This window comes from Aedes aegypti, chromosome 1 (assembly GCF_002204515.2).
Source record: "Aedes aegypti strain LVP_AGWG chromosome 1, AaegL5.0 Primary Assembly, whole genome shotgun sequence".
NCBI classification, from domain to species: domain Eukaryota; kingdom Metazoa; phylum Arthropoda; class Insecta; order Diptera; family Culicidae; genus Aedes; species Aedes aegypti.
The window spans coordinates 223186921-223214517 of NC_035107.1; the positions used below are offsets into that span (position 1 = coordinate 223186921).

Consider the following 27597-nt stretch of genomic DNA (forward strand, 5'->3'; position numbering starts at 1 on the left):
AGTAAACATAACTTTGTTATTTTCCAACCAATTTCAAAACTTTAAGCATCATTATCTTCAAAATTAAATTTTAAAAACTTTGTAGAACAACAAATTTGTCTGAAATCAAAACTAGTCTTAGTTTAATATACTTTTATACAATTTTTTTCTCATTTTACTAAAAATTTCTACTTAGTTGGATCATAACTTCTTGAATACTCAATCGATTCCGAATCTTTTTACATGTTTTTGAAGAAAATTTAGTTGTTCTCAAACTGTTCATACAACACATTTTTCTAAAAAATAATTTTGACTAAGTTTTTCACCAAAAACTATCCAAAAACATGATTTTTTAATGTAAAAATCAAATTTCTTTTGATTATTTAAGTTTTTTCGCCGGAAATTGCATTTTTTCTATAAAAGTCAAATTTATATAGCATCTTGCTTTTACTGCTAGTTGAATAGTGCATATATTTTTCAACATATGCAAACATATTTTTGTTTCAAAATTATTTAAAAATTGTTGCAAAGTCCTTCTCAAAAGTTTAACAAATGAGGAAAACCAATTTTAGCTTCAGATGTAATATTTAACTGGCAAAAATTTGAAAAAAACTGGCATTTTGCGTTAAAAAATCATGTTTTTGTGCAGTTTTTGCTAAATAACTTGGTCAAGACATTTTGTTAGTGAAATGCGTTGTATTAAAGGTTTGTAAACAATTCAAATAGCTTCAAAAACATGTAAAAAGATTTAGAATCAGTTGAGTAATCATGAAGTTATGGTCAAACAAAGTTTAAATTTTTAGTAAAATGAGAAAAAAATTGAATAAATTACTTTTAACTTAAACTTGTTTTGATTTTTGACAAATTTTATGTTCTACAAAGTTTTTGTAAATTTAATTTTGAAGGTATTGATGCTAAAAGTTTGAAAATCGCTTGAAAACTAACAAAGTTATGTTTACTTCACTGAAGGATATTTTTTATAACTTGAAAATTCACCATCAAGACGCTTGCGCCACCTCTAAATGTTAATATTTTTGGCTCAGATTTTGAGGTTTCTCTTTTAATGTGATTTGAATTCAGTAGAGCACACGAATTTTTGGTTTTGAGAACTTTTGAAAAATAAGCCGCACCCTAATGCATAACCATAAGCATAAGTATAGATGACCGTACAGTTCTTAGTTGCTACTTCGTGATTGACCAGAGCAATCGAAGTTGCACAGAGATTTGATGAATGGGGCTTGGGATTAGCTTACCATTCTCAATGTGCATAAATCGAGAGCTCAAATTTTAAAAGTCAATAACGGCGTCGGCCACGTCCTTACGGTCATCGGGGAAGGGAAGGAATGTTAGTATGACTACCGTTGTTACTATAGACCGAGATCACCTCTGCATCTCCACGGTTGTCATGGAAAGGATATTGGATTAGTGGGATAAGGTAGATTCGCGATATAATTCGATAATCTCACTGTACGCCGAACAAGTGTCCATCGCTCGCCCATGCAAGAGCAAGCGACGCAATCAATAGATCAAAGTCGAAGGATCAAACACTAATAAATACTTAAAATAAAAAATATTGTAGAAATTCCCTGGATATACACTCGGTGGAATTTCTTGTCGATTGGGGCAATTCCCGAAGAAAATTTTAGGTGATCCCCTGAAGAAATTTCTAATGCTCCCATGGGGAATCTATAGAAGAATTATTGAAGCGATTTCAGTGAAAATTCTTGGAGGAAGCTCTTGAAAAATTTTCTTGAAGAGCTTATGAGTGGAATCCTTGAAAAGGAGCGATTCCTGATGAAATCCTTGGAACCGTTTATAAATAATTCGAGGAGAATTACTGCATAGAGGTGGAATTCTTTAAAGAATACCCGAATAGAATCGAACACTTAAAGATATGTTTTGAAAGAATCCCTGAAGCAATTCCTGAAATTTCAAAAAAAAAAAAATTCTAGCATAAAAAATCACAGCAATTCTTGAATGAATATTAGTAGGTATTCCAGGATATTTCCCTGGAGAAACCATTGGTAAAATCTCTGAATAAATTTCTAGGGGTATCTACGGAAGAATGTGTGGATCCATCGAATCCGTAGAAGAATTCCTGGAGGATTTTATAAAGAAATCCTTGAAGGTTTTTTTTTTATTTTTGGGCAAATTTTTGTTGGAATCTCTGAAAGAACTCTCAGAACAAAGCCTTAGTACCTTCAACATATTTGTTAGTTTAAATATTATCGAAAAAAGTATTGTAGTCTTTCGCTTCACTCAAATATCTCCCATGGGAAGTGACATGTCTCCGAATCTGGCATCCCTGCGTGCGACACAGCTATAATAAGGCCATAGCAGCTGCTGCTATACACACACGGAGAAGAGAGCAGATCATTTTGGCGAAGAGATCCTGAAGGATTCCAGTACAGGCAGGCGACCGAACCTGTCGTTGATGCAGCAAGCAGTTCGGAGTGAGATGAGCACGAGATAGTTTCGATTTTAGTGGTGGGTGACACCGTTTTCACCGAGATCAGTTGCATACATAGTGTTTCAATGGGAAAATGGTAGTTTTGGTCTGCTGCTGGGATGTGAACTGCATTCTTATTTCCAGTGTCTGATGATAAGGGGGACAGTTTTCTGGATTTATTCGGAAGGAATACCTTGAATGTGAGTGAAATTCTGTGAAGAAATTCGATTTTATGGAGCTGAGCGTGACAATTTTCAGTGATTGATTAGAGTTTCGACCCATTTTTCTGCGGTGAAAAGATTCTGGTGAGCCTCCCCCGTAGCTAGACGAACTCTACTTCAAGTGGTGAAAAACGGTTCTGAAAATGTCATGTCAATTCATCATCGAACAGAAATCGTCAATGTTTATCGAAAAACCGCGCAAAATCGTAGCAAAAATTTTCGGAAAATTTTATTTTCTTAGACTGGGAGCAAAAGTAATCTGAAAAAGTGAATATCGATCGCTTTTCCCGTTCCGCCGTCGTCGTCGTCGTGGGGGGAAATCGCAGTGAAAAGCCGAAGGTGGACACGACACACGAGCGGACACGAAGAAGAAGACGGCACAACGACAGTCGCAGCCAGAGGTCGATGACGGAAGTGGCTCGTCGTAGATCGGCGCTCACAGACACGTAAACCGACGGCCTAGCGTAGAGAATAGTGTACCCAGGAGCCGTCATCCCGAATGCAGTGTCCTAAATGTCCACGGAAAGCGCGGGAGTTCGGTGTGGAGGCTCGCCTCGGTGGGCGGAAGAACAGTATACGACACACACACACGTGTGTGTGCCTGAGTAGGCGCGCGTACGGCTGGACAACTCTCGTATGCCCTAAAGAACGGTGTGGTGAGTTTCGAGCTTAAACTCACCACTTTACGCACGGGTTGCTCCGCAGCATACAGCAGTAGTAGGCCATGGTTCGCTCTCCGGAAGCTTGCGGAGAACTTCTGAACGATAAGCAACCAATACCAATGCACTTGGAAGGGCGGAAAAAATCCCCCAGTGGTGATAAGAGGACATCAGTCACGTGGGGGAGAGAGCGCGCGAGAGAACCGAAATAATGGCGCGTAGCAATCTATAGGGCCGCAATCAGGAACTCGATGGCTAGAAGAATGCAATCGAAGGGCGAAAAAATTGTGATGCATATAATTGCGGAAATTCTTGGAGGTCCATACCTCCCATTTGGGTTGCGTCATGTGCAAGTGTGATGAGAGAGTGATGAAAAGTGGTGGAATGGAAGCCAATCTGACAGTTCTCTTTAGCGGCACTTTGTGAAGCTAATGGAACTGCCAGAAGCAGTCCCGAATTTCTTGCACGGCTGAGTGCTTTTCCACCACCTCTTCACAGTATTCTTTTCGAGGGAAAAGAACGGACACAATTTAGCGGACGATCGCACAGCTTATGGAAAATATGCTATTTTAAGCATAAAATTACGAGGTATCGAGTGCTGATCACTCCTATAAAACATTGGTATGTGTCTCATTTTGCCCGATTTCGACTATTTTTGTGAAAAACTCGTATGTTTTGGATAATATTATCTGAAAATTTTCAATAAAAATATTGCTGACTTCTGTACACTGCAAAAATTTAAATACTTTTATATATGTGTCTCGCCATATATTATACGAGACCACCTCACACATTACATTTATATAAATGAAGTTCATTATTGTGGATCAAAAATATGTGTCAAAATCTTTATAGATTCACACATAATCGATATATAGAGGATGAACTCAACAACAACATCGAATCATATCCGACTGACCATATTGTAGAACGGATTGAAAATTATCAGTTTGTAGGTGAGTTTGAAGATTAAAATATAAAAATGACCACATAATCATTTGGTACTTACAGTGATTGGCGTTGAGTTCAGTTTTTGCCCACTAGCCCCCAAACATAAAACGTACACGCCGACCTATTTTTTCGACCGTCGTAGTTAGAATCGGTCATAAAAAAACATTGTTATAATTATGTTTTTGAAAAATGCAGCGTCTAGATGTGGAAATACTGATCCGAGATATTCGGCAAAGTCGAAGCATGGATTGAGAGCTTTCAAAAATGGCCTTTCAAGTTTTCATATTCGGCTCGATTGTTATCAAAAGAGCCTATAATGTGGGGATGTTATATACAGATTTCAATATTTTTTTAAATATAACGATATCGAATGTTATCCAAAGTTGAAGGGAGTGTTGCATGTCATACAATCGGTCGACGCACAAACGTGTATGTGGCTGACAACACTGTTAAAGAAAAGTTCAAAATCTAAAAAAATGAGCGAAATAGAAGAATAGAATGCTTAGTAACATAAAAAAAACTGATGTTTTACGCGGTTTTATTTCTGCGTGTTTTTTTTTAACCATGCATGAAACAATTGTTTTGCATATATCTCAGAATCCTAAACAGTTAGGAAGATGGCGTTTTTGGCAAAGTTGATCAGCAGCTCAAGGGCTATCGTTTTTCGAGCAAGTTGTTTCCTAAACTTTGCCACCAAGAGGCGCAGTGTTTTGCAAATATCTCAGGTGCCTGACCAGTTAGAAAGATGGCGCTAGTGAGCATACAACTTTTGTTTTGTAAATACATCATGATCCTGCCAATATAGAAAGATGGTTAGTTCAGCAAATTTGCTCAGTTAGTTAAGGGTTATTATTGCTCGAGCTAGGTGGTATATTTGAGCCTGAAATTTTTGTTTTGCGAATATCTCAGGAAACTGACCACTTAGTAAGAAGGCGTCTTGGGCAAAGTTATTCAGTTAGCCAAGAGCTATTATTCTTCGAGCCGGATGATTTAAATTTTTGCTGCCAGGCGGCTTTAGTGAGCAAAAAAAAAATGATGGTTTATAACCAACTCAACAACTCTACCAAAGACGCCACCTTTTCACTTAGTCAGGATCCTGATATAAAATAAAGAGAATATGCTCACTGGTGCAGCCTGCTGGTTAAACTTCGAGTGTTTTTTGGCTCAAATGAACATTGCCCCTGAGGTACCGAATAGCTTCGCTGAAGACACCATCTTTCTAAGTGAAAAGCATGCCGAGTGATCTGCAAGACAAATGTTTCGTGCTCCTTTCGCCTGGAGGATAAATATAATGCTCCTAATAAAAACCTTTCTTTTTCTTACATAAGAAATTTTCTGTATACGCCATTTTTCTACTGAGCAACTTTGTCGATGACACCATCTTTGTGAATGATAAACCTTGAACAACTTAACCCTCAAAGCGCCGGGGCAGACCTTTTATTTTCAATCGACTGGTGCTCAGAAACAAATTAGTTTAACGACATGCGGTTTTCACTATGATCGATGGGATGAGTTAGACTTCCTGCGAGTGGGGTTTTCAAACCGGAAGTTCAGGTCTGGACATGTTTTTCAACCGGAAATAAGTGTTCCCTTTTCACATATTTTACAATTTTAACAACGAAACCAAAGTTTAACGATAAGTTTTAGCCATTTTTAGACATTATGTAACGGACCAAGGCAAGAATAAACTATTTGGTTTATTTTCTTGCATGGTTCCGGAAGTACTTTACGGGTAGGAGCCGAGGCCGAGGAATACATGTAAATTTGACCCCCAGCAACATATGCGGTCACTTGAACGTCATGAAATCAACTCAGAGAGCCAATTCAAAACATCAGCTCTCAATATTGTCAATTTTACCATATGGCCAAGGCTGGGTTGTAGGGTCACTTCCGGTGAACCAGGAGACAAATATGGATGAAACTCAAAACTAGGCATGCGACTGCTCAAACTTCATGAAATTGCCTCATCGTTGCTGTAAGAACATGCTTCTTGTCTATATGGACACTTCGAGCAGATTGTCAAACGTTGTCGGTATTCTGAGGTCACTTCCGGTGAATCTGGAGACAAACATAAATAACAGGTAAAACTAGACATACTACCGCTCAGACTTTATGAAATAACCCCCGCGTGACTGTAAGAACATGCTTCTTGCCTGTATGGACACTTCGGCCAGATAATCAGACTATGACCGGATTTTGAGGTCACTTCCGGTGAATCAGAATCAAACATATATAGTTGGCAAAACAAGGCATGTGACCGCTCAAATTTCATGAAATAACCTCAGCGTTGCTGTAAGAACGTGCTGAATAGAATAAAATGTAAAACTAGAAATGCGATTACTAGAACTTCATAAAACAACCTCAGCGATACTTCGCCATATAACCAGAAAATAACCAAATTCTGAGTTCACTTCCGGTGAACCAGGAGTTAAACATATACAGTTATGTTCAGAATAATAGTAGTGAAAGCCGATTTTCATTCAAAATGATCCACTTTGAGATGCTATAATTTGTTTCCCTATCAGCAATCGGCATGAAATTTTGGCAGAGAACTACAAATATCTTCAATTTTATTATTACAAAATTTGAAATTTTTCACAGTACCGGTTAAAAATTTGAGCACCGTTTGAAATCACTCAAAATAATAGTAGTTTTTCTTTTGTAATTGTTTGTTCACCAACAATTTTGTAAAAAATTGGATTGTTTATACATTTGAGGCTTGGGTGAAAATTGTTGAAACGATGAGTAAAGAAAATTTTGAAAACTGAAAATACAGCAGATATTTGAATTATTAAAACTACTATCAATTTGAGCGATTACACTTGGTGCTTAACTTTTTGACCGGTACCATAAAATCGGGTGTAATTGATCAGTAGGGTGAAATTGATCATCGTATCACACGATTTTATTTATTCGTAATGGAGCACAAATATCAATGTAAGCTGCAATAAACGAACGTTGTTTGTCGTAACTATTGACGAATTGTGTGTTGTGAAGTTTTTTTGCGTTAAAGAATGTTTATTATTATGAAAATAATGTAAAATTTCAAAATCATGCACGGTGCAGTATAGACAAACACCTATAAACTTCAATTTATTAGCAAGGATATGAACATGGTATAAACCTGAAAGTTTGTCAGGATGCTTGAGATATATCCCTAAACCAGATTTCATTACCAAAACTCGTACCAATTAGCTCATATGGTTGAATTAATTCAATTTCTGTTAAATATCATTGAATTCCTTAGGAAATTGCATACATTTAGGCGTTTTCCGCCTAATTGTTGAAATTTAACTGTTCTTTATTTATATAAATATTGCATTGTTAAGAATTTGACAAGCATATTCGGATTCGGAGAGCTCAAATTTATCATGTAGAGTTGTTTTGAAAACTAACAATAATGGCATTGACAAGTGATCAATTTCACCCCGAAATGAGATCCCCTGATTTTTTATTTTAGAGATATTTGTTAACACTAAAATGACACTAAAATGTTAGAAAATTTCGCTACATGAGTCGATGAGGCTCACTTTCGTACTTGTTTTCCTGCATTTAGTTGTTTGGCATTGTTAACATTATAGTAAACAGACTAGAAAAACCGTGAAAAATGATCAATTTCACCCGAAATTACGGTACTGTGAAAATTTTCAATGATATTTGTAGTTCTATGCCAAAATTCCATGCCGATTGCTCATAGGGAAACAAAGTTCTAACATGTCAAAGTTGAACATTTTGTATGAATATCGGCTTTCACTACTATTAATTTGAACACAACTGTATAATATGCAAGACCCGACGTGCGACTGCTCAAACTTCATGAAATAATCTCAGAGTAGCTACTGGAACATGCTTCATGTCTTTATTGACTTTTCGTCAAGTTGGACAGGCAAAGACCGGATTCTAAGGCCCCTTCCGGTATATTAGTAAACAAACATGGACGAATCTCAAAGCTAGGCTTGTGACTGCTTAAACTTTATGAAACAACCTCAGCATTGCTGTAAGAACAAGATACTTGCCTTTAGGGACACTTCGGCCAGAAGACCAGACAATGACCGGATTCTGTGGTCACTTTTGGTGACGTCTGGTTACACACGCATATGAATAAAGTATAAAAAGAGGTGCGCGGCTATTTAAACTTCATGAAATCGTATAAGCTCTGCTTTACAGTTTGCAAGTTTGGGGCGAAATTGATCACCATATAACAAAACAGGTTTAAGAATAAAAAAATTCCATATCTACTTAATTTGGGTCTGCTGAATTTGAAAATGATGTCAAAATTCTCACAACTCGAATATTTGATCATTTTATTGCAAAATAAAACTTTGAAAATCTGCCTAATACGCCTAAATGTAGACAATTTCGTTTGAAATAAGCACTTTATTTGAGAATAAACGGTTTTATGAGCAAAAAACTATACTTGCTATGCTGTATGATATCAAAAATAAGTTCAGTATTTCATACTTCAGCTTACACAACATTTTAAACACTTCAAATTAACATGTAGGCATAGCACCAGTGGATTGTTTGGCACCAACATTTCCAACTGTATTGCTTACACCTTCAAAAATGTGAATATTTCGATGCAAAACTGGCCCTACTAAAAATGAAATAGTTCAAAATCATCATTAGACATCTATAAACTAGAAAACATTGAATGTCTGTGGTGCTAACGAAATTTTCAGCATCCTGGGAGGAAATGTTTTTTGTTTGTCGTTCAAGTAACCGTATATGTTCCTGGGGGTCAAATTTACATGTACTTCTTGGCTTCGGCTCCTACCCGGAAAGTACTTCCGGAACCAGGTTCCGGCTTTCGTCCCATGCAAGAAAATAAACCAAACAGTGTATTCTTGCCTTGGTCCGTTACATAATGACTAAAAATGGCTAAAACTTATCGTTAAACTTTGGTTTCGTTATAAAAGTTGTAAAATATGTGAAAAGGGAACACTTATTTCCGGTTGAAAAACATGTCCAGACCTGAACTTCCGGTTTGAAAACCCCACTCGCAGGAAGCCTAATTCATCCCATCGATCATAGTGAAAACCGCACCAATCGATTGAAAATAAAAGGTCTGTCCCGGGGTTTTGAGGATTAACAACATATTTCTTTCTTCTTCTCTTTCTATCAGCCATTCCATGAAAAACCGATCTAGTGGGTCACTGAATTCCTTGAAAATTTGCTATTTTGTTTCTAATCCGAAATAAGGATACACGTGTTTTTGGATTTTTTGATTAAAATGACCAAAAAAATCGCGATTTTGCAAAATTTTTATTTAAAAAAAATTATAACTTTTGAACCGTTCGATCGATTTTAAATCTTTTTGGACGAAATGAAAGCTAAAGATTTTAAATTTTCAGGTAAAATATAAAATTTTACAAAAAAATGTTTTTTACATGAAAAAAATTCAATAGTTTTCGTTTTTTCGTGTTTTGAAGGCCTCGGGACCAAAAGGGCTATAGCTGTTCTCATTTTTTTCTTGAAAGTTCAGAAAATTTTACGTTTACTGTGAAATTTTCAGCGATGAATGTTTTACAGTTTTTGAGATATATTTTTTGAAAATAAAATATCAGTCATTTTTCATCGGCACACACTGTAGGTCTCAGCGCATTGGATTTTTTATTTAAAAAAAATCATAACTTTCGAACAGCTCAACCGATTTCCAATCGTTTTTAAAGGAATGAAAGCATAAGATTTCAACTTTTCAGAAAAATTTTGTTACACAATAGGCATTTTTTAAATTGGTCGTGGTTGAGAAACAGATTTCAGTGAACATGATCAACAAAATAATCTAATTTCGAATGGATCTTATTCATTATTCATCTTCATTCATTCATCATTATTCTCTAAATTCAAATGAATTCAGGAAACAGTGGGCAGATAGAGAAAAATAACAATTGTAATATTTGCCATGTTTCAAAAATTTGCGAACCATTATCAATGGTTCAGCTAAAATTCATCATCGTTCCCCATACTGAAATATTCTTACTCAACTCATAACGAAACAATAAAATACACTACTTCGCGTTAGAAAATGGGTTAACCAAGGTGCGAAGTTTGATTTTTGACCAACTTCGCCGCGTCGCAACTCGATTCTCAATAGTGCGCATAATGCACACGGCGGAAGGCATAGATGCGCACTATAGCGAAGTGACTCGCGACGCAGCGAAGTTGGTCAAAAATTGAACTTTGCACGTTGGTTCATCTATTTTTAGTCGCGAAACAGTATAATAAAAATGCTCTTTCATTGAATTGAATTACCGAGTGATTTATAAATCTGAACGATAGGACAATTTTGATTTGAAATTTATTAGAAGTTTTCAACCTGTTTTGAAGTTAAATCATCATTTCATAACCCAAGTCTGATAAGTCAGGCAAAGAAGATTGATAGAAAAATAAACTGTTCGTCAGTTTTTTCAGTGTTACTTTTTTTACCAAAATTATTCAAAATGCTATGTCTACTAGTTGGGACCCCTCCCTCCCCCTCGTCACACATTGTCACAAATCCGTGAAGACCCCTCTCCCCCTAAAATGCTACGTCATTTATGGACAACCCCTTTTGAAGTTTCGATGATGACGATGATTACGATGACGGAGCGTTGATCGTTAAGGAAAGGCAATGATTTGGAAGTTACTATATTATTACATAAAGCGAAACCCATGCTCCATGGTATGACCAATGGCAGCCGATGGGACAGGCTTGAAAGCCTATTTGGATCCTTGAGTTCATGATTAGGAGTGGCAGACTAGGCTGTTACCATAGAATGGTGGTGGTAGATGTGTACGTTAACGCTTACTGAACGGAAGCCTTCCTAGCTGATTGGCGACCGTCATAAAACTAGGTGTATGCAAGAGCTTAATGCTATTTTTTATCTTAATATTAAAACTAATATTAATAAATCCAATTGGAACAGCCAAACTCATCATACATTTCTTTACTGATTCATTTCGTTCTCATTGACCAAGTTTATAGTATTACAATGGACCAATGTATGGTTTTACACTTTGAAGAATTAGCGGTGTTGTGTTATTTATGATCATGACACCGTTCCAACGTCTAATCCGTGATCCATATCCCTATTCCAATTAAAAGCTGGAAAATGAAGAATTCAATAATTAGACGCAAGCATCATAGCCAGTTGAAAATTGTCTCTTATGAACTTCAATTCATCAATCATTGTAATTTGCAACCTCGTTCGCATTTCGCTTTGTAAAGGAAATCATATGAATATATTTAAATAAGAGACGATAGATGCAACCCGAAAATGGTTGGTTTCCAGCCCCTGCAAATATTCTACGTACAAATAATTTTACACGGCAATTAGGTTTACAAAAATTTGGATTTTGCAGAATCACATCCTAAAGCACCCCAAATTTGTAGAATGACAGGCAATAAAAAAACTTCAGATTTCAATGGTTGCTAAGAAAGTAGTCCCGAAAATTTCCGGTCATTGGGTTTTATAGCATGTTGTGTTATAGCAGGCTTGGCACGCTTGGCGCACTCTGGCGCTGTGAAGGCACAGTTCAAAAACATATTGCTGTTTGCGTTTGACATGCAAATCCAGTCTAACTGAGCTGCAAATGCGGTAACACAAAGTAGCCAAAGGATACTTAGCAAGCATGATTCATATCACCGCCAACCTAGCAAATAAAATCAATCGTTGACATAGCCTTCCAGGTTAAAAATCTTATCGCATTTGGTGTTCCCGCATTTGATGTTTGCATTTCAAACGCACACAGCAATATGTGCCGACTGAAGTGTGTAGAGTGACCACCCCCTTGATTTCCTCATCACCTACATTGTTAACTTTGACCTTACTGTCTATATAATTGGAGAAATCATATGACCTTTCACCATTTTCGTGGTAAAGGTGGGAATAGCGTCCAGTGGTCGGAAATTGACACCAAACAAATGTAGGTTATTATATAATTGTATTCACGAGTTTTCACCCTGATTGCGCCTCTGGTATAAGAAATATACATTTTTAATATAGATAAATATACATTCTGTCTGTGACACCTGCAAACAGCAGTCTTTATATATATATATATATATATATATATATATAAATAAAAATGGAGTGGTGTTTGTATGTCACGAAATGGCTTACGAACGGGTCAACGGATTTGAATGATTCTTTCTCCGTGTTGTTCGTCAAGGGTTCCGACGTGTTTGTGCGAATAAAATTCTCAGACTATTTACCGGGAAAGTTGGAAAAACGAGAGTCGGAACGGAACTGTCATTTGGTATGGGACGATCCATAGCGTTTTTCAACAGCCTACTTGTTGATGGCAAGACGAAGTTTGCCGAGGCCACTAGTAAAATAATATATTGTTTCAAATAAGAAAATTTTGCAATTTTATTCGATATGCGAAAATTTTTACCTTTAAGAGCACCTCCTGGCTACACCACTGGGCCATCACCCGAAAGGCTTTGGATTTTTCCATATTTTGACATTTAGCATTGAGATTCGAAATTTTTCAATTTTTGTTTTACGAATATCCCAGTTGACCACTTAAAAACAAAAATTAGAATATTTTCTTACAAAAAGCGCAACGAGGGGGTGTGTGGGTGTCCAAAATAGTCATTTTTGGCGTTATGAAATTTGTGAATCAGCCCTTTGCCGAAGAAGCCATCGTTAAATATCGTGTCTCATTCTAATAATCAGGTATTTTTTTATGTTGTGCAAAACTAGACACTTAACTCTATCCTAATTACTATGAGCACCAAATGATGATTTAGCCTTTTCTTGAAATGTTCGCCGTTTTCAAACTTTTACATATATATTTTCGTTAATATTATCCAAAATATATTATTTTTTTTGCAAAAATAGAAAAAATCATGCAAATGGGACATATTTTGATGCTTTACAGAAAGGCGTGTGCATAACTCGATTCCTCGTAATTTATTGCTTAAGGTGAGGATGCATCGAAATCAAATCCCAAATTTCCAAGAACACAAATATAGAAAACTAAACAGCCGTTCAAGCAGAAAGCTTGATCGATTAGACACCAGCGTGTGTCCAATCGATTAAGTTTTCAGCCCAAACCGCTGTATGGTTTTCTAGATTTGTGCTCTTAAAAATTGGAGGTTTGGCTTCGATGGATCTTATCCTTAAGATATTTTTGAAAAGCCGTTCGGTCAGGGCTGAATTGTGCCCGCAACCATCTCTTCAAAAGCCCACATGCGCGGGTAACATTCCACAACTTTGCCTACTTTGTTCACACTCTAGTAATCGAATCAGTTAATCTACCAGAACTTAGAAAAATGTAAACTCGAATTACGTGTGTAATTGCGCGAGTGCCCAATCCCAATCGAGTGATCAAGAAAATGGACCCAACCTTGGGGGGACCGATCCTGCCAAAATGTACTAATACAAGTGTGACCCTTGACTGCTGCCGTCAATGAGTCTTGTCTGTGCTAATCGACACGAATCGAAGGGGAGTGGCTGTTGTCGCAGCAGCTGTGGCAGGTGTGCCCATTATCGGCGGACAATCGCTGCACTTTTAAGAGGAGGAGGACAACGTCGACGCAATTCGGGGGCCTCGGTAGCGAGAGCGGCCTCATCATAGCATCGTCATCCTGCACCGCAACCACAGGCACCAAAATCTCCACCGGCGACAGCAGCGACGCTAGTGGTTTCCCGCGCCCGACGTAGACTAATGCAGTGGAGGAAGTTTGCACGGCTGAAAACGACTGCTACGACCGCTGGACATTCGCGTACGCGGAGAATGCTTTGCTGTGGCCGCAGAAAGGTAAGTTCTGATTTTTAGACACGAGATTTGGATTCTTTTGTTACCGCTCATTAATTGGGTTGGAATGTCACATAAACCACAGCGAAACGAACGATCCTTCAAGGGATAGGTACTTAACTTTTAACGAAATGTTGTGGGTAGTTAGTTAAATGAAGGTCATTGCGAGATTTTTTTGCGGTCATGATTAACAGAAGTTTTTCCTGGTAGTATCAATTTCACAATCAACCTTAGACAGAAACATTTTTCTGGTGTAGACGCACAAATAAATATACACACAATACAATATTCATAATTTCCACACAGATATCTGATTTTGCTATGGATAAGCAAAAAATATGAACTTGAACGGAATTCACGTTTTGCAGTTACTATTTCGGTTGAAAGTTCATATAGTGACTGTTGTGCTTTTATGGACAGTAGTAGGCATCGAGCATTGCGTGATAAGTATACGAAAAAGAAAAAAACACCCAATCCAAACCCAGACGATTTGAACTTGACTTCATTTCCGGTCCACGAGTCAGTAATTGCCCTTGCAAATCGCTCGTACTACTGCTCCTCTCTTATCAGCACACTCAATTTCCATGCCAAACCGTTTAACATTGTCGATTCTAGGGCCGGCGGAAAATCGTACATCACTCGACCCACGCAACAAAACTTCTTACTGGCTGACTGGCTGTCTATCTGTTGGCACCCCGTTTTTTTTTGCTCGAGGCTATAAATGCCGGAAATGAACCCCATAATCACGTTCATCGGAGACACCCTCCCCCTCGGCCATCATGCATATGCTCTCACATATTGACGCGAATCGGAGATGGGAAAAAATGCGTCACCGTCATTGACACTGAACCATACCTGAGCCGTGTTTGCTCGTGTCACGGCTTCCACCTCATTGACCGGCTGCTTTGTACCCTATAGTAGAGCTATAGTAGAGTAAAGTGGGGGTAAAAGTTTATCTTTGCAATTTCTAGCTCAATTTAAAATAAATATCACAATTCTAACTATGGTTGGACTGTTATTCAAGAAAGAGACTGTCACCCCAAAAATCGATTGAGATTTTGAAAGTTATGGCTTTAGTATTGCTACTTTCGATCTAACTTCCTTCACACTGAACAAAATAAAAAATTGAAGCTTCATTCGTTTCATTTACTTAGTCAAGATCTTAACAGATAACACTGAATCAAAAATTTCACGCCACAATGCTCAGTTTTTGGCCGCATCTCTCCATACTCGTTTCTGCCCCACGCTCGCCAAATCGATGCGCACTTGATCCGCCCACCTAGGACGCTGCGCTCCACGCCTTCTTGAACCAACCGGATCCGAAGCGAACACCATCTTTGCAGGGTTGCTGTCCGGCATTCTTGCAACATGCCCTGCCCATCGTATCCTTCCAGCTTTGGCCACCCTCTGGATATTGGGTTCGCCGTAGAGTTGGGCGAGCTCGTGGTTCATCCTTCGCCGCCACACACAGTTCTCCTGCACACCGCCGGTCCTCCTCGAGCATCGTCCACGTTTCATGCCCGTAGAGGACTACCGACCTTATGAGCGTTTTGTACATGATACATTTGGTGCGGGTGTGAATCTTATTTGACCGCAGCTTCTTGTGGAGGCCATAGTAAGCCCGACTTCCACTGATGATGCACCTCCGTATTTCATAGCTAACATTATTGTCAGCCGTCAGCAAGGATCCAAGGTAGACGAACTCGTCGACTACCTCGAACGTATCCCCGTCTATCGTAACACTGCTACCTAGGCGAGCCCTGTCGTGCTTTGCCCCACCAGCTAGCATGTACTTTGTCTTGGTCGCATTCACCTTCAGTCCAACTTTTGCTGCCTCGCGTTTCAGACGGGTGTACAGGTCTGCCACCTTTTCAAATGTTCGGCCGACAATGTCCATATCATCCGCGAAGCAAACAAATTGACTGGATCTTGTGAAAATCGTTCCTCGGTTATTGAACCCGGCTCTCCGCATAACACCTTCTAGCGCAATATTGAACAACAGGCACGAAAGTCCATCACCTTGTCGTAGTCCCCGGTGGGATCCAAACGAACTGGAGTGTTCGCCTGAAACCTTCACACAATTTTGCACACCTTCCATCGTCGCTCTTAGCAATCTCGTGAGCTTCCCGGGAAAGCTGTTCTCGTCCATGATTTTCCATAGCTCTACGCGGTCGATACTATCGTATGCCGCCTTGAAATCGATGAAAAGGTGATGCGTTGAGACCTGGTATTCACGACATTTTTGGAGGATTTGCCGTAAAGTGCGAGAGTAAAGATCGGGTCCGTTATCGATCGGCTGTCTACGAAGCTGGCTTGATAACTTACCATAAACTCGTTTACTACAGGTGACAGACGCCGGAAGATGATCTGGAATGATACTTAGTAGGCCGCATTTATATCGGTGATCGCTCGAAAGTTCTCAAAATCTAACTCGTCGCCTTTCTTGTAGATGGGACATATCACCCCTTCCTTCTACTCCTACGGTAGCTGTTCTGTTACCCAGATTGTGCCTATCAGCCAGTGCAGACAAATGGTCAACCTCTCCGGGCTCATCTTTGTGAGTTCAGCTCTGATACCATCCTTACCAGCTGCTTTTTTTGTTCTTGGGTTGGTGAATGACATCCTTAACCTCCTTCAAAGTGGGGGCTGGTTAGTTTCCATCCTCCGCAGTACTGGCGAAGGCATTTCCTCCGTTGTCCCGTCCTTCATTGCCTGTGCTCTCAGCACCATTCAGGTGTTCGTCGAAGTGCTGCTTCCACCTTTCGATCACCTCACGCTCGTCCGTCAAAATGCTACCATCCTTGTCCCTGCACATCTCGGCTCGCGGCATGAAGCCGTTGCGGGATGCGCTGAGCTTCTGATAGAACTTATGTGTTTCTTGAGACCGGCACAGCTGTCCCATCTCCTCGCACTCCGTCTCCTCCAGGCGGCGTTTTTTTTCTCCCGAAAGAGGCGGATCTGCTGTTGCCGCTTCCGTCTATAACGCTCCACGTTCGGCCGGTTCCCTTGGTGCAGCATGACCGCCCGCGCTGCGTTCCTCTCCTCCAGAATCTGCCTACATTACTCGTCGAACCAATCGTTCCGTCGACTCCGTCCCACGTATCCGACGTTGCTCTCAGCTGCATTGTTGATGGCTGCTTCCACAGTTCTCCAGTAGTTCTCAAGAGGGGCCTCATCCAGCTCACACTCTTCCGGGAATGCAGCCTCGAAGTGCTGTACGTATGCAGCAGACGGAGAGTTTTGGGCGCAGTTTAACCATCACCAGATAGTGGTCAGAGTCGATGTTAGCGCCACGATAGGTCCTGACGTCGATGATGTCGGAGAAGTGCCGTCCATCAATCGGAACGTGGTCGATTTGTAATTGTATCTGCTGTGGTGATCTCCAGGTGTATCGGTATGGAAGGCTATGCTGGAAGAAGGTGCTACGAATAGCCATATTCTTGGAGGCGGCAAAATCATTTAGTAGTAGGCCGTTTTCATTGGTCAGCCGGTGAATGCTGAACTTTTCAATAGTCGGTCCGAACTTCTCCTGCTGGCCAACATGAGCGTTCAAATCTCCTATGATGATTTTGATGTCGTGGCTTGGGCAGCGGTCGTAGTCGTATTCGAACTGCGCGTAAATAGCGTCCTTGTCATCATCAGTGCTTCCAGAGTGTGGGCTATGCACGTTGATGATGCTGAAGTTGAAGAACCGGCCTTTGAACCTCAACTTGTACATTCTTTCGTTGATCAGCCACCACCTGATCACGCACCTCTGCATATCACCCATCACTATAAAAGCTGTTCCCAGCTCACGTGTGTTGCCGCAGCCAGGGTAGACAATCGTCACCGTCAAATGGAAAAAGTCGTCGACGAAACTAAAAAAAGAATCGTCATCGTCACTCAACCAGCATTGGATGACGATTTGCTGCAGTGGTCCGCCACAAAGGCTCGGCGTCATGACGAACAAAAAAGCGTCCTTCGTCATAGTCGAATCTTCATTCGGGAGCTCTGAGCCGACTAAAAATATGAACCGTAGCGTCGATAGATTATGAGCCCTTTTTGAAAAAATAAAACAAAAAAACAAAACGCGTCCGGATTTGAACAAACGAGCTCTGAATCGTCAACGTCACGCGTTTACCAACAGAGCTATTGTCGAAGCTTGAGAAGTATGGGTTAAATTGCCTATACAAGCAATTCCGGGATGGCATTCGCCGTTTTGTGCATAGCAAGCGAATATAGGGGAAGGGGTGGTAAAATGAACACCTTAAGGAAATCATCTTGTTTCTGATATATAAACGAGGAATTTGTTTAGTTCTATCGCACAACATCAAAAATAGGGATGTAATCTATAGCAGCGACATGGATTCAGACAGAAATAGCTAAATTTTCACATATTTTCATCGCTATAAAAAAGCGATGCAAATGTTCATTTTACCTGCACTATGTGGGTAAAATGAACAGGGGTTGGTGGTAAAATGAACACCATGCAAAACACGTGAGCAAAACAAATATTTCTGAAAATTTTCATTGCCCCACCGAAACTACATCTATCAATGATTGTAACCCATTCAAAAAGAATTCGAAAGGTATCAGATTTGACATCAAATCATAACGATATTAACCTCACTGAAAAACCTCAAGTCTTCCGAGCCAAAAGTTACGTCAGTTCTAATTTTCAAACGTGGTTTTCTAAAATCTTAGTTTTCGTTGATATTTTCACTTCAATTGACCTACGTATCAACTTGAACACTCAGATTTATGCTCTAAATCGTCCGTGCGTGATAAAAGTTTATCGAAATTTGTTTGTTCTCGGTAAAAGGCACGGTGTTCATTTTACCACCCCTGTTCATTTTACCACCACTTCCCCTACTATAAACGCCTCCTTCGTTTGGGAAAGTGGAGCGAACGGAATGAAGACAAAGTTGTTCGTTGACGATTTTGGATTGAAGTTTGTCGTGCATTCTTTCGTCGATGGCGAGACGACGACCTGCTAGAGTTATTATACTGGATGACGATGTCGTTTTTATTTCGTCATCGCACTGTGACGAAGCTGACGATTGCCTACCCTGGCCGCAGCTCTGGTAGATGGTATGATTACCTCTAAACGTTCGCACCATCGAACCTGTCCAGGCCAGCACACCTACTGCAGCGCTACGATGTCGAAACTGCGAATCTTCAGTACATCGTACCATTTCCGTCGCTGTGGTCTTTGCCAATTGTGTTGTTACGGTTGGCAGGGCCTGACACCAACCACCTAGATTTCCGGAGGACCATTCCCCTTAAATGTTCGGAGGGCCGTAGAGCAGAGGTTAGAGTCCTTCTCTGGCAGTCGGACGATGATCAGCCACCGCTGACGTTGGGAACAGACGCTGTTGGGAGCCGCTCCTAAAGGCCCAAACGCAATGATAGCGGAACGGCAACGGAATGCGGAACCGGTTCGCCAGCGAGAATCATACCATCTCGACTGAGCTGTCAATGGATGAACGAGAACCAACACTGAATCGACAAGCAAATTATAGTTCATGTTGGCGAACCGGTTCCGCTTTCCGTTGCCGTTCCGCTATCATTGCGTTTGGGCCTTAACATGGAGTACAGACGGTCCAGTCTTGCAGAAGCAAACCCCTCCCCCGCTTCTCTGTCAGCATACGACCAAAGTTCTCACCACCGGGGTTGGTTACTCGATCTCTCCTAAGGTTGCTCGTACCCCGGCCAGTACCACGAGGATTTTTTTTTATTTATAGTAGGATACAAAGAAGCTTCAAAAGACTTGCCTGTTGTGTGTTGGCACGGTGTGGGACTCACGTTAGGCATGCTTAACGATCCACGCTCCGTCATCGTAATCATCGTCATCATCGAAACTTCAAAAGTTGTTTTTCTGTTCAACTGTTATTCGGTTGGAGATTAGAATACAGTGAACAAATTTTCTTGTAGATTTTCTTGATTTTGAACGAAAAAACTGCTTTTGAAAATTCAGAAATCAATGACGGATCCTGCCCCCTTAACCACTAAAAAACTGCTCCTGTGCCTCGATGTCACCCGGAACTACATCACGCAACAACTCAAGCAGATGATACGCTGCGTACTACTCAGAGTAGGTCCCGGCGGTGGATCTATCCTACTCCGACGAAGACACGTTAGGATTTAGCCTGTGGGTCCACCTTTCTTTCTCCAAATTATTCCACTTCTGTTGCTACCTCGCCATTGTATCTAGTCTGATGGTATTCCTCACATTCATTGTTTCCCTTTGCTGGTAGCATGCTGTGTCCTCAGTCAGAGTGATCATATGGGGATCATTCTGGCGATATCGCACACTGCCTCCGACGATATAGTACGGTAGACACTCGCTACCCGTACAGCCATGAGCAGGAACGTAGCTGCCAGCTTCTCTAGGTTACTTTTGGTTCCCAACGTTGCAGCCCAAGCCGGAACTGCGAACCTCAGTATGGACGATGAAGACATCTCGTAGTGCTTCTTGGTCCTTTAATGTTGTGCATTATCCTAGTTACAGTGTTAGCTGCTTTCGCTGCCTTTTTGCAGGTATACAGTATGGCCCATAAAAAAAATGCGAAAATGGATGATATCGTTTTATGGTAGATTTTACAAAGAAAATGTGAATGTAACATAAATATCATTCATTACTTATACTGTTTAATCTATTTGGACTCAGTTTTTCGCTTTGGATATGATTTTAATCTGTTACTTTCACCTTACCAGAGAGGAATTGGAAGCATACCTTCAAATTTTATCATGCGTACGTCGAGTTCAATATCTGTTTAATGAAAGCTTCTAAAACATCAACGATGGCGTGGGATTCTTTACAGGCCTTGTCTCCAGCATACGCCCATATCAAATGACAGAATTGGTTCATATCTGGGTAATTGGAGACTTAAACATATTTTCGAAAAAAAAAACGGCTCATTTTGCAGAGCTTTTATTGAACCTTCATATAAGTGTGATAAGCGGCTCCGTTTTGCTCAAAACCTATGAGCTAGTATTGATATAAATTGTCTCTAACCGATGGATCAAATTTCATCCTCAAAAATCTATTATTGGCCTCTGTATTTATTTTTTATTCAACCTTAACAAAAAATAAAGGTATTTCAAACCTATAAGACTCAAATGCCCTCAAAACTATGACCCTGGCAAAATATTTCATTGTGATCATGAAAAACACGTTCTCTAAGAACTCCTCCATCCTCTGGTACCAAACAAACTAAAATTTTCAACAATAAAGTGTGATTTTTGATGGTGGAAAGTTTATCACCAGAGTATACGACAATCAGACGCTGTTTCTAGCTTAGGGCAGACAAAACCTTTGAACTTTTTTGCTTTATAACATTATTTAGGACAGTACGAAAAATATGACAAAAATTGTCCTGGATAGCGAAGTTGTGTCAGAATATACTACATTAGCCAGAAATTACATTCACTATCAAAAACAATGAAAATAACGCTTGTGGATGCTATATTCACGTTCAAACAATTTTCGCATTTTTTATGGGCCATACTGTAGTCTACATGGCTGATTAAGTTTAGCCTGTGGTCGACTCCAGTCACTTTGGGTTAATGTGCTTTAGAGACCGTTTCGATGAGATTGCGTGTCCTCCGACGTTGATCGTGAACTGCTGAACCGCCTTGCAGTTGCTGATCAGCACCACCTCCGTTTTTTGATGAACCCACGATTCAACGGTGTCTAGTGATTCCGCCGTCAGAATTTCCACCCCCTCCGTTGTCTCGCCAGTTATCGCAAGAACTACGTAATCTGCGAACCCGACGATCTCGACTCCATTCGGTAGTGTCAAGGTTAGCACTCCACAGTGTTGGACCAAGACTCTGTGGAACTCCCGCCGTTACTTCAATTGTTTGTGTCGTAAACCTGTACCCGGTTCTGAAAATAACTTTGCAACGGTTCTGAAAGTAACTTTGTAACTTAACATAGATATTCGGGGACCCACATTCTGTGTAGGACTGCGGCGATAGCATCTCAACTGGCACTGTTGAACGCGATCTTAACGTCTATTGTTGCCACTGCGCAGTATCGATTGCCTCTCCTCTTCTGCTTGGACGCTTTCTTCGCGAATAGTATCACGTCTTCGTTTCAAATTCTCCATCCAAATCGATTATTTGCTGAGCCTACTACCACAGAACAGATGGGAAAGATGACAACGAAAACAGCTGCCAAAATATACGCGAACACTAGCGCACCTGGTGACGGCGGGCAAGCTTTTTACACTGTAAAGTTTTCGAAAAATGTACTGCATTAGACAAGAAAACTCGTCTAAATATTTTTTGAGATCTCTACTCCAAGGTTGTTGTAAAAGAAAGGTAATCTCCAGAAAAAGTGGAATGTTTTCATTTAGTCTAAGTCTAAGTCTAACGACAGATGGTTTTGAATTTCCTCCCTGTTTTAGTAATAAGATCGTACAATAGTTTATAGAATTGAATTTAAATACGAATGAGATAAATGTTCGTTATAATCATTTTTTAGGTCTTTCAGGAATACCATTACCTTTAATTTAAGTAGGCAGGATCCGTCATTGATTTCGGAATTTTCAAAAGCAGTTTTTTCGTTCTAAAGCCTGATTTGCTGCTTACAAGTAATTTCTCGGCCTATCTTGATGCATGGAAAATTTCTGCAAGGAATCGATCAAGAATGCGCTTTTTTCTGATCGCAGTACGTAGTTGAAAAGAAATGTCAGTTCAAATGCACGATGTACAAATATTAAGAAGGTGATATATTCTGAAAACTGACAGCTACTTGACGACGTCATTCCTATCCACCTCGAACAAATTTCTTAAAAAAATGATCTAGTGGTCCGGAAGGTATATGGTACGATAGGCGTGACGTTACATGTTTACAATCAAACATGATATTTACATCAGTAAAGAGCCTGCCTTGTTAATTTTTATGCCGTGTTCAAATGGGAATCGCTGTGGAAAAATTTCTTCAAGGAATCGGCGAGAAATTTCTTTAGCGATCCCTTTTCAGTAGCAAATCAGGTTTAAATCAAGAAAATTATCAGGAAAATGTGTTCACTGTATTCTATTCTCTAACCGAAATACAGTGAACACATTTTCATCGAATAATTGTTAGTTTTTAACAAAAAAACTGCTTTTGAAGTTTCGATGATGGCGAAAATTTCGATGACGGAGCCTTGAACGTTAATCTGCAATTTTTCCGGAAATTTAAATTACAGTTACTGAACACAAAATGGTCAAGTTTGGAATCGTAGCTCAGACATAACTTTTCCAGAAATAAAATTCACTATTTTTACACACATTGTTGTTCAGTTATTGCAAATATAACATTTAGCAAAAACGGCATATAATTTTTTGAAAACAAGCAATTTTACTGTAAAATTTTATTACCAAACTTGTAATTATCAACAAATGTGTCATATTTGCAGAGGAGGATTTATTGCCATTTTCGTCTTAATTTGTGTTTTGTTATAACTCAAAAGTTTTTTTTTTGTGAGTTGTTGTAAATTTCCAACTGCGCGATTGTCAAGTTATTTACAAGCTGTGGTGAAATCTTCAGGTCAAACGAAGCACTAGTAGCCTTCAAACTTGACAATTGTGTAGTATTGTATTGAGAAAATAATACCATGCAAATTTCACACAATATTCCAGATTTGGAATTTATTTTTCTTATACAACAATGTGTGTAGTAAGTTATTTTACAATTTGAACATAATTTTCGATAACATTTCCTCAACTTTTTCGGGTCTTTCTTTTCTTTGATGATCAGACTAAGAAGAGAGTAAAGTAAGATTTCTTTAAAACTTACATTTTTTAAATTAAAAATAAATGGTAGGTGACCTAAACGCTGGGTGTATTTGTTCAAGAGTCTCCAGAATTTTTTTCGGGATTCAGAGGATTTTGAACAAAAAAAAAACTTCTCCTCATCAGGTCTATTTATTTTTAATTCGCCTATTTGAATATGTAGAGTAGTTATTCGGTTAATATAGTGATACTTGGGATGTCGGGTCAGCAATTGTACGTAAATTCACCAAAAAACTATATTCTAAACTTTTTCTTATATTGTCTCTTGACTCGAAACATTTTAACGTTTGATCGCCCTGCTGGTTTACTAAATTAGGCTCATGTTCATCCATGTTAATATCAGTTATACAAACAATAATTATTCTGTACATATTGAGAAAAAAACAATGAAGTGGAGTTAGTTTTAGAGTTGGCGACCATTATGATACAACCACAAATCATATTAGAAATATCGGATTAGTTTGGTATCTACGCCCAATATTGCGGTTAAAGGCTGGTTTCCTACTGACAAGAAAAGGAATCGCCTATTTCGATACGTGGAAAATTTTTTCCCCAGAAATGGTCAAGAAAATCACATTTTTGATCCCAGTACGCAATTGAGAAAAGAAATGTCATTTCAAAAGGCTCCCTGTAGGAAATTTCTTGACCCATTCAGTCAGGGAATTTCTTTACTTTTCTTGAGCGAAACAGCATACTTAGCTTAAAACGCCTAATCGGTTCGATATAATTCCGCACTTCGAACCGCATTTTTTAAGAAATTCGTGGAGATAAAAGACCAACGATTAGAAAAATTCCATTTTATAAACTACAGAGACAACAACTAAAAAATGCACTATTTGTTGTTGTATTTGTTGTTAACGCACTCTGGTAGAATACTTGAATTAGGTAATCGTTTCTCCTCACTGGCTATGAATAAAAAGTCAGCCATCAATTGTCCTCTGGATAGCAAATCTGATGCGCTATATAACGTGCCATGACAGGCGGTCTGAGGATTTAGAGAAAAATCTTTTTCATGCATTTCAAACTAATGGTGCCGGTGCAAAATAAAATTGTATTCATTTATATCAATGAAATATAATAACATAACACCACGATAAATTAATCAACCTTGCACTCGTCTAAAAACTTGCACAACAGACTGACTGCTATTTTTTCTGCTTTACTTACATCATAGCCAACCTTTGGTGGAAAACAATAAAGAAAACTCAACTCATAGGAATGAATGAATAATGTCAACCAAATCCTTCACGAGAGTGTTAATGCGATCGTGATGGAAGAGCTGCTGCGTGTTTCATTGCACTGCACATGAAATTTGATATGCGTTCATAGATTTCCATGAGAATTGGCTTTAATTCGAACGAAATTTTGTTTGATGATTGCTCATGCTTGAATGGTTGATGCTTGAGCATTACACGATGGAAGAAAAATGTGCACATGATTGAATTTAACGTTTTTTTTCGATAACAAATTCATTCACCGTACCGCAAGGGGCTAAAGAAGGTTGGTAGTTGTTGGTTCATGTCAAAAACTCCGGTCCCACATATAGCATGTAACCAGTTGCCATACCATGTTACTACACTTTCCCAATCCAAAAGGATGTGAAAGCCAATTATCAGGGGAAAACTGTTTATATTTGTAATGCTTAAAGTTTCGGGCCTTTGTTGACAAATGTTCCGATTTAGGTTCAAGGCTTACTGTGATGGCAGATCAATAATGTTTATATAACGTCAAACAAATTATACGAGCGAAGGAAACCATTTTTGACTAAATTAACGTCAATATCCTGCATTCTAAATTCCGAAGGGGCAAACAATGTGTTATTCGCCTACTCTTCTACGTATTTCCTCGTATTCTAGCCGAAAATGGCTTTTTGTTCTAAGATGGCTATCTGTTCTGTGCTACTACTCACTGAAGGTGGTGACGAGTTTTCAATGTACACGGAGGTTGCGTTGCCAAGGTTTTATCTGGACGGACGCAGTCTGCTCATAGTCCTATTCGCCATTTCAAGTTGGTGTCATCTTTCCTTACTCAGAGAACAGTAGAGTATACTGCCAGCCCACGACTGTTAGTCGATGTATCCAATCCGTGTCCTGTCCGTTTTTCTACGCTGTGATAAGTATACCATAATTTGGATTTTACTGGCATCCATCCTGATGTGCCGATTGGCACTCCAGAGGGCTAAGGCACTTTGAAAGCGGTATAAGGTCGCTTGTTCAGGGCTACTTGCAGATATGTAATTTTTTGTAGAAATTCAACAACGCCACATCCTAGGAAAGGCAAGAATCCCAAGCTCCCGCCTGGCTTTATGTAGATTATTTGTCCTGAAATAAGGTTTTCCTTCTTAATCAAGAAATGTTCATAATACAATCCAGAACACAATGAACGAAACACTCAATTTACAGTACTAAATTGTTTGTTTTTTTTTTCTATCTTTATTAACGAGATTTTTATCCCTGGGCTAGTTCATCTCGGGGCCAACGGCTTTACTTCCCTTCCGAAGGAAGTCGTCACTATAACTTTTTTACGTCATATGCGACTATGTCGGGGATGAGATTCGATCCCAGGTCCTCGGCGTGAGAGGCGAGTGTTCTAACCACTACACCAAGTCCGTCCCCCTTTGTTTGTTTGTTAACTGTATAAAATTAACAAAATTATGCCTAAAAAAAATCATGTTTTTCTAGTTTCAAAAATGATGTCAAGCATATCGAACTACTTTCTTTTACTCCTACATTCGTTTGAAGATCTATAACTTTTTTAACTGTTATAGTTTCAAAGAAAGAATACTAAGGTTAAACTTTTGCCCCACCTTACTCTACGTATAATCCCCTCGCTCCGCGAACATCACCTGGCGAGACGTCCTTCCCTCCCTGAACCTCCGGAAATGTTTCTAAAAAAAGTAACGTTCGTGCGTGAATGTGTGCTTACCTACCCGTCTACTTAGGATGCGCTTTGTTGAGTTATTTATTGTTTTTGGTCGTTATCTTCTTTTTTTTTTGTTGTTGTTTATCCTGGATGGCCTCGAGGCCGGGAGCGGAACCAAAAGGTTGATGATATTAACGATGCTCCATTGAACATCAGTCGCCCCCATCCGGGCCCGATTCATAAACATAAAATGTCGTCGTGCCCGGATGAAAGGAAAACTCCCACGCAAAAAGCAGCGCTCTCCGAAACACATGGTACAGGATGGGTTATGGTGAAACAGGATTTTTGAAAAAGTATTCGATTGTGTTTGGCTTGAACACATTCTTAGAATAATTCAAAGTTATCTGTCAAATCTTACATTTCAGCCTAATTATCAGAACTCCAAATCTGAAAGACTTCCTGTAAGAGCTGGTGTTCCTCAAGGCAGCATTTTGGGACCAACATTATACAATATTTTCACATCTGACTTACCTGAGTTACCTCAGGGATGTTAAAAATCTCTCTGTCAAAGGACGGAGCCTGCGTGTCATCTGTAGTAGATTGCAAAAAAGTTTGGATATTTTTTTTTCAAACTTGCAAAAATGGAAGATTTCTCCTAATGCTTCCAAAACTCAACTAATAGTATTCTCACATGAACCAAAAGCTTGAACCTTCAACTAGACATGTTATCACGATGGTCAGGTGAAGTTAAGTATCTACCCAGTAAACACACCATCGTAAATGATGAGGTATAATAGTACAAATGTGGAGGCGATATACGCATATCTTGCATGCAGCCTTATGGCGCTTGTACGTATATTGCCTCCACATTTGTACTCTTATGCGCTATCTTATACGAGTTTGTGTTTACTGGGTAGGGCTCATGCTAGATAAAAAATAACTTTCAAAGATCATATTGAGTTCA

The 27597-nt window shown here is 39.3% G+C and overlaps 1 protein-coding gene across 2 annotated transcripts in view; it reads left to right on the forward strand.

Annotated features, from left to right (window-relative positions):
* The first annotated feature begins 2328 nt into the window (after window positions 1-2328).
* The window catches only part of LOC5574617 (rho GTPase-activating protein 100F), a 294042-nt gene continuing 268773 nt past the window's right edge, over window positions 2329-27597 (forward strand). For both annotated transcript variants that reach the window (XM_021857661.1, XM_021857662.1), the window contains exons 1-2: window positions 2329-2628; window positions 13487-14009. In XM_021857661.1, coding sequence (XP_021713353.1) covers window positions 13917-14009 — 93 coding nt within the window. In that variant the 5' untranslated portion in view covers window positions 2329-2628; window positions 13487-13916. The remainder of the gene's footprint in view (window positions 2629-13486; window positions 14010-27597) is intronic.